Source organism: Blennius ocellaris, assembly GCF_963422515.1.
Source record: "Blennius ocellaris genome assembly, chromosome: 10".
In the NCBI taxonomy this organism is placed as follows: Eukaryota; Metazoa; Chordata; class Actinopteri; order Blenniiformes; family Blenniidae; genus Blennius; species Blennius ocellaris.
The window spans coordinates 20,800,602-20,812,521 of NC_137659.1; the positions used below are offsets into that span (position 1 = coordinate 20,800,602).

General features: G+C 41.3%; 1 protein-coding gene across 1 annotated transcript; it reads right to left on the reverse strand.

The window, feature by feature from the left end:
• Positions 1-7,010: 7,010 nt before the first annotated feature.
• On the reverse strand, positions 7,011-10,214 carry selenot1a (selenoprotein T, 1a). The gene is made up of 5 exons (XM_080503708.1): positions 10,103-10,214; positions 9,231-9,357; positions 8,435-8,522; positions 8,142-8,308; positions 7,011-7,560 (listed from the first exon to the last, which is right to left on the reverse strand). The coding sequence occupies exons 2-4, from the start codon at positions 9,333-9,335 to the stop codon at positions 8,184-8,186; spliced, it is 318 nt and encodes a 105-aa protein (XP_080359834.1). The 5' UTR covers positions 9,336-9,357; positions 10,103-10,214; the 3' UTR covers positions 7,011-7,560; positions 8,142-8,183.
• Between the last annotated feature and the right edge of the window lie 1,706 nt (positions 10,215-11,920).

An 11,920-nucleotide genomic window follows, 5' to 3' on the forward strand; every position in this document is an offset into this window, starting at 1 on the left:
AGAGTTTATATGGACAGAAGAGAGTAAATTATCTCCTTTCTTCTTGTTTGTATAGGTTGTGTCTTATCTTCATTTAATGTGCTCAGACAGGTATGTATCTTAGATTTAGAGGTTACAGCCAATCAAAGACTGGAGCATAACTTTTTTTTTTTTTTTTTAAAGTCCCATCTTTCTTCTCCTTCGGTTGCATTTATAAAGCTCATATCTTTGCTTTCTTCTAACCACCAAGTCATTGAGAACAACATCCTGCCTGTTCTCCTCCTCTTCTTCCTCACAGGCCAAAGCGAGACTCAAGAGCACACAGGTGGGACGTCTTAAAGCCTAAAAGTTATTCTACTCTATTCTATTCCATCAACGGGATTGCAGTTCCATGTCGCAGAATACTCTATTAATAGTCTGGGTCTAATAATGTGAGCACAGTGATTTTGATTCACTCAGAAAGGAAAGAAGAATGAAGTCTGACTTTGACGGTAAGTATAAAAGCAATTGAGAAAAACTGTCGCATGCCTCATTTACGGCGACGTCGCTTGAAGGCGCATTGGCCTTAGACTTCATATCCACCATATCTGTCAAGGGCAGACTTGAAGCTTCATGCCAGTCGTTCAATCGTGTCGATAGACCAAGTAAAACCAGATTCACGATGAAAACAAAACGTGATGTTGTCGGCCGCACTCCGTGAACGGTTGGAGCCGTTAATAACCTTTTTTTTTTTGGTGCAGGATCTGTGATCAATCACGGTTTCATTACATTCTACAAACATACGTCTACCCTCAGCTCTATGCCCCCCCCCCCCCCTCGCAGAATCACATGATACCCACATCCAGCCAATCCAGTTATTTCAGGAAATTAGGTTTTGTTTACTGTCTGAGAGTATGTCTGGAATGTCCCTCCTTTCTCCTTATCTATCAACGTTAACCCCATGACGCCATCCACGGGGTAAAGGTAAAGTTGATAGATAGAAAAGGAGTTAGAAGGCTTCCTAAAGGAGTTAGTGGAAGGCTATCACGTTTGGGTTGTCGTGGGACTGCGCTTTCACTTAGTGACGTCATAGCCAGGTGACGGCGGCGCAAGTTAGTGACGTCTGCCGTGGTGTGGAAAGAACTACAAGTTTCCGAAAATGAACTACACAAAGTGCATTTGGGTTTTAGATGATTTAAAGTTGTTCAATGCAGATCATTGCTTTGGTAACTTACATGATCTGCGTCCTTTTTCCGCCATCGTCATTTTCTGTAAACGGTCGGATGAGAGGGTCCCTTTAAATGTTGTCGCTGCAAGGAATTGTGGGGCAGCATGAGCTCACCTTTGCGAAAGTGTGCATCATTTTCATCATCATCATCATCATCATCATCATCTTTATTGCAGACATAGGAGTCCATAAAAGAATAAAAAAAATCACAAATACATAAAACTGAAGATAAAACACTATATAGACATCATAAATAGAACAATCACAGACAGGTAAAAATATCACCCTTTTAAAAAAAGACACCCATACCAATGCCTCCACAAGGATGACTGGTATTTTGCAGTACTATGTCTGGGGCTAGTCAGCAGCATTATAATGGTGTCATCAATGCATCAATGCTAGCTAAAGGAGGCTCAAGGAAACAACGAGCCTCCTATTCTTTGCTTCTTGAGAATTCGGACAGTCCTTATCATGGCCGCTACACCAAACACTTCCGGTGTTTCGTGAAAGTCGATAGATAAGGAGAAAGGAGGGACATTCCAGACGTACCCTGAGTATTTCAGACGATAAACATTATCACGTGGATAGCGGCTTTAGAAGCGATCGAAGCAACTCCTCATTAGAAAACTCATTTCCACATATAACATGTAACTTTTTTTGTATGAATTCGATCACATATGCCTCAATTCATCTTTTATTTCATGTTTGTGTGTGTCAATATCAAAATCTATCTTTTTCATGCTCATATTTTGTAATTTTTTGCAATTTGACATGTAGCATGTCCAAACGAATAAATTATTGTAGAACCAAATAGGCGAGGTTGTCTTGAAAAAATTATACCAAACACTCCATATTTAGCAGCTTCTAACAGTGAAATATGAGGTAAAATCAATAGTATTGTCAAAATGGTGACTTTATACAATGGTCTATATATTGAATTTGTTATGGATTCTTATACATTTCACATTGATTTGTGTAATGACCTAGTGGGATGACCTGTCAGTTGTGAAATAATTTCGATAAACATTCTCTTGGCACCAAATGTGAAAGAAATACAAAAGAATTTCTCAGTTTTTTTAATTTTTGTGCTTTTCGGTTCAGTGTGTTCCTCCAGTGTGTCAAAATGAAGAAATAATTGTAGAATCATGTACGTGAGGTTGTGCTGAAAAAAGGGACACCAAACAGTCTTGATAAACACTTTAAATAGTTAAATATGAACATAAAAGCGTCTTCAGTGAGAACAGTCAAAATTAGTTTCAGGGCCCGAAGGGTTAAAAACAAACCCACTGGGCTAATATTCAAACACATTTCTATGTGCTTCATTATTTTAGACCACAATGGCTAAATGTATTGTCCTTATGGTGGCTTTTGTTTCCTGTCAGATGCTGGCGCAGCACCAGAAAACCATCCACTGCACACCCTCGATGACAATGTCAGACAGCAGGGAGACTGACTTAATCTCCTTTCATCAATTACCCTCATACATATATTTGTAGTTTCAACTGACTAACTGATATGATTTTATTGGCTTTCTGTGTTTGTTCAGACGACACAAGAGCGATGTGCGGAGTGTTTGAAGGAGCCGCCCCTCTATGACATCAGAGTCGGCGTTTTAAGATACAACTGGGAGTCTGAAAGACACAAGCGGAATCTACCAGCTACTCCTCCGGAGGTACTGACATTCCTGTCTGGTGATGTAAATCGACAGCAGCATCATGTCACGGATTACTCCAGTTCCTGCACTCTGCCCTTCAGTCGTCTACGCGACACGACGGCACAGCAAGACGGGAGTACTGTGGAGAAAGGCCCAGGCCGACACTGGATCAAACGTTTCTCTCCCACACGGAGGTGAGGCAGGCAGTGTTTGAAAACCAAATAGCACAGATTAAAAACTGATGATTCCCTTCTATTTTGTCTTGTATGAGAATCGGGCACCTCCAGACTTCTGCTGACACCTGTGGCAGCAGCTGTGTCAGAAGCTGGAGGAGGAGATAGTTTTGTCCCCCTGGAATTCCCCCGTTAACCATGAAACTTGTGTAAATCCTCAGAAATGGTACTCCTACGATCAAGAGAAACCCTCTGTCTCGAAGGATTACTCAATTCAGCCTTTGAAATCTCCATTCCCGCTCAAGCGCTCAGTTCCACTGCCTGCAGAGAGGGGATGTAAGGAATCGCCGTGCAGATTTTTTTCCATGAGAACTTCATGAGAGTAATACAGTGTATTTGTGTTCTACAGCGTCTTCTCAACCACGCGTCCTCAGGTTCTCACTCGCTGCTCCGCCGGTGGAACGATGGAGGATATTGCGCCCTCGTACACCAACAGAGGTGGACCAGACGTTGAGGGACGAGCAGGTGGTGCTCCCTGTATTTGATCACAAGCCTGTTCGCTTTGGCTTATGTTATCATCAGGTACATGTATATATCTTCATTGCCATCAGATGATGTTAGTGTCGGAAGTTGACTCCAGTGCCAACACGTGTCCACTGACCTCTGTGCATTATTTCAAATATGATCTATTTTCTTATTGTTTGTAAAGTTGAAGCGTTAACTTGTGGACTCTACAAAGATAGAGTACCTGAATATACTGTTCTCTAGTGGACATTTTCTATTACTGCATCTGACAGACAGGGAAGCCTCAAAAATGAGCATCTATGGAAAAGTAAAATTTTTATTCTGTATTGTTCAGTAAAACTGAAGTATTTCAAGACTATTTGGTTTTCATTTAGGATTTTACCTGATAAAATAGAAATATGGCTAACAAAACAATTCACGTTTTGAATTCTGGCTGACAAGACTAATCTTGTTATGAATTAATTAGATAATATTAATAACTTTTCGAAACCAAATTAGCCCCAAACTCATAAATATTCATAAATGTGTCAGTTTTCATACAAGATAAACTGAATGTGAATTCAAATTTGCATACATCTTTCCAAGACAGGAAATTATATACATTTTCATGACTTAAGCAAGAAAGATGGGCTTGTTTGTTTGTGAAATATCTAATATATGGAGAGATTTCAATTTTCAGTTGTATTCAGATGATTTGATGCTGTATAAACATCATCGATTCATAATGAGACAAGAAATAATAATTATCTGTATCGTTTAGGCTGATTATGAGGATTACATGCAAAACCCTTGAATACAGAACCATTGGTGACTTTGTGTATTGTCATTTACACAAGCAGATTGGGGCTGGAGTTCAGAGGCACTACGCTGATGGCAGCACTTTTCTCGCTGCCTTCCCTGATGGCTCTGCTCACGTTTTGTATCCTTCAATGTATTGCTGATAGAGTTTATGGCCAATTACTGATATTTTGATTTCTTTTGACATCGAAACCAAAAATTGCTTTGCAGACATAATGAAATGAACAAATTGGACATTGATAACTTGCAGTACACTACAGTATATGATCTACTTTATGCCGACGACACTGTTGTGTCTAGTTGAGTTTCCACTGTTGCCCCCAAATTGTGCATTTTGATACGTCATCCAGTCAAAACTAAAAGAGCTCAAATCGGCATTAAATGCAGATAAGACTGAGGTCCTGGTGATACTTTAATCTGTATCGTGACCTCACAAGATTCCTCCATGACTTTAAAAGTCAAGTTGATAATCTTTTGAGGAAGCTGAGGCTAAAATGAATGTTTCTCCTTTTGAAACTCAATGACGTGTTGCTGCCAACTTCCTCTTTTAAACTATGGTGGTACGTCTCAGCACAAGAGCATAACTCATGAGATTCAACTTATTATGGAGCTCTACTATTTAGTCTTGGATGTGAATATCCTACGATATGATTTTGTTTTATTCTGTCCGTCACTCACTGTAATGTGTTTTGATAAATGAGAATCTACCGTCCGGTAAGTGTTCCAGTCCTTATCGCAGAGGTTGCAGGTATCCTTCAGGCCTCTTGGCTGTTATTGTTGTTCCCAGTGGGCGAAACGGAAGCATCTGCATCGTATACGACGACGTCGGTGCTCCGGATCAGCCAATGAGGGCCATTTTCCATTCTCACGGCCGTGCGTTGTGTAATCACACAAATGGACAAATCTGGTAAACGCACACAAACGTTGAAAGCAGGATGCATCGACAGTCCAAACCAAATAACCCCTACATGAAATTGTATACTAAGATAGTTTGAGGACAACGTTTGCTTAAATACAGCAAGTGGTGGACTCCGTCATGCGTGTGTTTGCCGACGTGGCAGGTTGATCCTGAACGCGTCAGGGGGCCAGCGTTTCACGCACACGGGTGCCAGTGTGTGCCGGTGGAACTGGAGCAGCCTGATCAACACCCCGACCCCCTTGGCCCCCATCTTCCTGTCCCTCAACAGAATGGTGGGAGTCCGAGTCCTGGAGAAAAACAAGATGTTTGTGTGCTTCTTGGCAAAAGGCAAACAGGCCAAGTTCAGCGTGGCTCCCTGCTGCGCTCAGGTGAAGCTGCAGCGGCTGGACTCTTGTCACAAACTCACTCTGGTCTGGTGCGAGACGAGGACACTCAAGTTGATGCGAGACCGACCTCTTTGTTTCAGTGCGAGAGTAAAGTTGCCACGGCCCGGCCAGTGAAGCAGCACGACGAGGAGCAGAAGTCAGTCGTCTCTCGCTTCTACGCCACTGCAGAGAAACTTCTAGAATGTGATCGAGCCCTCAAGAGCACACGCCCAAGAGATTCTTAATGGATTTAGATCCCTCTATTTTTCTGTTGAATTAAAGTATCTTCATCAGATGCTATTTACGCTTGATGTTTTACTTCCATCTTGGACAGGAATAGACTGGTCACATTACTTTTTTTGGCTCAATTCCAAATGCTTTTCGTTTGCTTTAGTGTAGAGATGGAAAAACATTTTGGCAAAACTTGAACGTGGCAAAGAAAAGTGGAGTGAAAACTCTATCCTTGTCCTCTGGAGGTATTTTTGCAGCCTCTGCCATGTTTTCATAGATTCACTCCTCACAGCGTGGCTGTGATGTATCGTCACCAGTAATTAGATCCACTGCTTTCACTAAAACACAGAAATCTCAATGTGCAGCCCTTTGTTGAATTATGCAGACAAAAAGACCGAACTCACTGCCACTTAAAACTCGGCTTACAAATCAGCTTTAGAATTCCCAAACTATTATTTCAAGGTAATTTTTTTACAATAAGTATAACTTGTTTCATTTATGACATTAGTTCACATATCTGCAACATCTGTGGAATCTAGAGGCAATTAACATTCTAAATAACCATTCAGAATACATTAGTTTTTTTCATTACAATTGATAATTTCCAATTTATTCCTCCATAAAATGTAATAATGGTTGTCACTGTTTTGAATTTGCCTTCTGAAAACCGAGGTAAATTGCTTCCTTTAATATAAAATCATGTTACTCATGTACAACAGCAGCTGTGTTTCTGTTTCAGCACTTTTAAGTCTTATCCCGTCTCATCAAATCCGTGTAAAGCCAGTAGACTTCCTAATAGCATTTTGTTAAGCAGATGATCAATGTGCACTCATGACCAGACTGCCGTTTGTTCCACTGAGCGTTTGGCGCGTTTATCATTTCTCAGGATGTAGGTTGAAGACAGTACTTCTGCCTAGTTTGCTTTTAAAAAGGATAACTCATTATCACTGCGTGTTTTTGATGGTCATGAAAAGCTTATGTTACAAAGTTCTGACACCTTATTGAGAAGTCCTTTACTGGAGTTTTCCATTTTTCACTCCGTGTTGGAATATATGAAGCGCATGTGCCAAAATCCCCAAATAAAACACGGGTGATGCAACCAACAGTTGCTCGTCCAAATCGGATTATTTCACACTTCAGTAAACCGCCAACATCACAATTTCATGGTTAAATAGTTACATTAAGTTTTATTAATCTTCTAAGCTTTCTCCAAGGTACGTAAATATAAAAATCATTCAGAAATCATACCAATACACAATTTCCCAACATCATTTCCACAACAGTAATGACAGATTTTTTTTTTTACATGTTGCTTGATCTACATGGATAACTACAGTTTGACCAATAAACTGAAAATTAAAAAAAAAAGTCTACATATGGCTCAGTGGTAAAAATGACTTTCTCCATCAACATAGATCAATTATATGCAACAAGTTAAAGACTACGAGAATCAACATTAAACCTCATTATGGGAGCACTATTATCACCTGGATGTAATCTGCAGTAGTATGAACAGTATAAGAAAATGAGTGAGAAAGGCCAGCACTGGCTGCCACAGGTCCCACTCTGGCGTCGGGGGCGGGGCATCTCCAAGGGGCATGGTGAAGAGTGATGGGGGGGGCATCCAGTCTGTGCCGGCAGTCCTCCTGCCTTCAGCGCAGACCTTCATAAACATCACCTCACAGCCCCGCGAGAAACCCACCTCAAACCTGAAACGGCACGAAAATAAAGTCAGTCAACACACGCTGGGGTCAAAAGTATTGGGTAACATTGGATCAACTACAAATGTTTGTCTGTAATTTAATGCAAAACTTTTTGCATTCAATTTTACTCAAGTATGTTTAAATTTAGATTCAAATATGGGGCTTTCAACAGGTCCCTTCACTTTTAATTTGGAATTTGTACAGCGATCCCACAGGCCAGTTTACTGGCTCATTTCACAATCTCAATGACACAATGTCCATTTTCAGAGGACTTCTAACACTTGGCCAGAAGGGCTTTTTAAATAGAAGGCACAACTAAAATGGGAGAAAATGGCTAAGAAAAGCAGCTAAAACAACTTAAAAAAACAAAAACAAAAAACAATTCCAATATGACATGGATTTATATATATATATATATATATATATTAAAAAAAGTTAAAACAGCTTAAATGTCAAAATTGACCCATTTTTAGCATTAATGTATTTTGCGAAAATCAATTTATCAGCAAAATAACCTGAAACATGACTATTTAAAAGCCACATGACCGTCCTCAGTTTAATCCCCCGGGGCTCCTGACTGCACCTACATGGAGGGGCGTTTAGCTCCAGCCAGGAATTGAACCGAAACGTTAGGAGTGGTGGTGCGGTCGTGTGTTCATGTGAACGTTCATCTTCATCTCGTTGTCCAGGATTTGCACCAGCTGCTGCATGGAGGGCAGGTGACCCGACTCCAGCTTTGACCACACGGGCACGTCTGTGGGGAAAAAAACAAAAACAAAACCACAACATTACTTCACTGCAAACGGTTCCATCAACCGACAACTTTCTTTCCACCACTTGCAGGCGCCTCGAGTCAGACTGCTGTGCCGCAGACACTCACCATTTAATGTGATTTCAAACGCTCCTGTTGACATCAACTGGTTTTCGATCATATTACTGAGGAAGAAAACCATCATGCAGGCATATATCTGGAGGGGGAAAAAAAAAAAAAAAAGTCTGTAAGGCCATTTTTATGTGAGCTTGGCTTTTGACACTGATTAACACGTGTGCAAAGTGTGAAGGAACTGAGGCGGATGTTTAATGCAGACACAGCCTTTGCTGGAAAAGTCCTCACAACAGTCAATGTTTCACCGATTTATTCAAACATTGCTGAAAAGACTTTGTACGGAACCACGTTAAGTATTTTTAGGAGCATGAGGTCTTTATTTGAATTCGGTGGCGTTTGCTCCAGCGCCCACAACCATGAACACAATAGAGCGGTATAGATGATGGAGATTACATTTGAAAGAAAGTCAATATTACTGCAGTTAAAAAAAAAAAAAAAAAAAAAATTCCACCATTGACAAACAGCATTCAATGTTGGACAAGTTAAAATTTTATTTAAGATGTTAAAGTATGGGGTAGCCCACCCACCCACACCATCTTCCCACAGTGTCACACGGGATTACACAGCCACGCTAAACAATACTTAACAAACATGAACCCTCTGAATGAGCGTCTGATGAAATCCTCTAGGTTTCCATTTGTATTATGGACACAACTGGGAATGAAAAACACTATTTAAATAAAGATTTTCATTCACCCCAGCTTCCTGACATGCCCTCCAATGCAGTGATTCTGCGGGAGACCGATTGTCATGTGAAGCAGAGCTTTAATACGGCGTTTCATGTCATTACCTTATTCCCCTGGCCCCACTCCCAGATGCCTGGAGCTTGCATACCGACGAGGGCAAAGGGGTCCTTGCCGATGATGATCATCCCGATCACCACGAGTTTGAACATGGACAGGAAGGAAGCGAAGTGTCTGTGGAAACAAAGAGACACTTCACCGTAAGGGCATGTTATGGAGACGCCCATACAGAAACTGTACTTTCACGTTTATATCACTTAAAACTCAAATTCACCTTGAAGTACTGGGACTTCCTGCAGTTTACTGCAGCCATTATAGTCATGCAGAGCAACAGAGCTGTTTTTTTTTCTATTGTCACAAGATCAAGATAATCCAAACAGGTTGATCCAAGGAAAACTGGGTGTGATACTGCTGGTGCTAATCTCTGGTGTGCTCATTAGGAGTTCCCCGATCGGGGGGTTGACGGTCTCAGTGACGACACCTTTCACTACAACACCAGGGACGCAGCATGAAGAAGCCCATGCAGTCCAATTCCCAAAGCTGATGGCTTAAAAAGCAAACAAACAAAAAACTAACTAACAATTGTGCTTTTGAGCTGGTTTGTTTCAATAGATTATGAACAAACTATCAAAGAGTCGACCGGGAGAGCCTTGATCAGATGAAGTCACTTTGAAGGTGTGACACATTTAGAAGAGATTGAAGAAAATAAATGAAATAAAGATAGAATGCTCCTGAAGAAGTTATGTTTCAGGTCAGATAAATTCTTCAAAATGCCACCGTCTGAGTATTCCAAGACAACAAGGACTTCTCATTTGTCAGTAAACTTGCAGCTAATCCAGGCCAGATTTCGGGTGGCTTCGATAAAGCTGGGTGTAATCTACTTGTAACAAGGAAGATAATCTCTCTGTGTCGTCCTTACCGATAGGCGGGAATAGGAAGATAATTCTCGCCTTCAATGCGGATGTCTGGGTACCGCTGGTACAGGGCCTGCGTGTACTCCTCAAACACCCGCTTGTACCCTCAGGAAATGCTGCGTCGGGACAAACACACAGTTAGAAGACAGGCAAGCACAGTGTTCAGCCGCGAGGACAGAAGCAATAACACAATAACATGGTATCAGTGCCGGCAGAACAAATTAACCCTGAACTCTGTATTCCAAATCTATCTTTGAAGGATTTGCTGGGAAGCGTGAAATACGGGTCGCACTGGAGAGCCGCTGCATGTTCTGCGTTTGACGCTCATGTGCAGCTAAGAGAGCAGAATGTTTACAACGCCAATCTGAGTCTCCCATTTGTTTTGTTTTTTGCAAGATTATAAAATGTGATCGTCACTTCATGGCCAACTCAAAAACAAAATACCAAATGCTGCCGACTTCACGACGACAGGCTAGAAATGCAGCGATAAAACAAGGATAACAATCTCCAGTTTGCACTCCTCATGGGTAATCATAACAAGGCTGCACAGTGCGGGTAGTGGTTAGCAACTTATACTGCGAAAGCCTCCTGTTGGGCTCCTTTCTGTGCAGAATTTTGTTGGTCCATGTTCTCCCTGAGAAGGTTGTGGGTTCAAATACCAGTTGAGCCTTTCTGTGTGAGGTTAATTGGTGACCCTAAAATGCCCCTAGGTGTGGTTGTGTGTGTTTGTTTGCCCAGTGATGGACTGTGACCTGGCCAGGTTGGATCCCGCCTTCACCCAGAGTTAGTAGGGATTGACCCCTGAACAGGATAAAGCTGTATGGAAGATCTATGAGATACTCAGGCTCGCTATAGTGACTATGAACTGCACATATAACTGAACATCTCTCTGTGATGAAGACATGGCTGGACAATAAGAACAGCAGCAGCATGACAATGTTACTTCCACAGCAGCCTGAAGAGACTTCAGTTCTTTGTAATTTTAATATGACAACAAATGTGTTGGTAAGTTTGAGTCACCAAACAGCCAAAAGGTTAAGCAAATATTGACATCCGACTTAAAAAAAAAAGTTGATTCCGTTTGTCATAACGAACCAAGGCACTCTAACAATTAAATATTACTGATAATAATCGGGAATCGTGTACCAATATCATAAGAAATGCCATTTTGTAAATTGTAGGCTGACAAAAAAACTTTAAAGTAGATCATTTGTATTGACAAGTGCTGTTCTCGCGAGATTATAAAACAGGACCACGAGTGCCCAAACTTTTTTTTAAATTATTATTGTGGTTGAAATTCTAATTTAAAAAAAGAAAAAGTGTGCTGTGCAGCAGCAGGGGTGTCGTATGAGTGTTCCTAACTTTTCTTCCACTGAATCTGAGTTTCTTTAACGATCACCTGACATCGTTCCTGTCCTGACAGGTGACACACGTGCTCGTAATGTCACACGGCTCCGTCTCAAACTGTGACAAAATGCTTGTAATTCAAGACCAGCGACTCTGGATAGTTTTTATGGATAATTAAAACGATGTCGTTATTAGCCTCGCATGAAAAATCCAACAAAAAAAAAACCGCGATACAAGTTCGTAAGGATTTCGTGTTTGACAGCGGAAGTGGGGCCATGTCTTCAACCAAACGTTAACAAGTGCAGCGTCAATCATCAGCAAAACGTATACGGCTCTAACAATAATTCATCTCACCCTCAAGGGGGAAATATCCCAGGACCTTGCGGGTCTCGGTTAATAAATCTCGGCCTGCGACGCCAGTGTTAGCCGCCGCTGGGAGTTCGGTGGCTAGCCGTTGCGATGACTCGCCACATTTT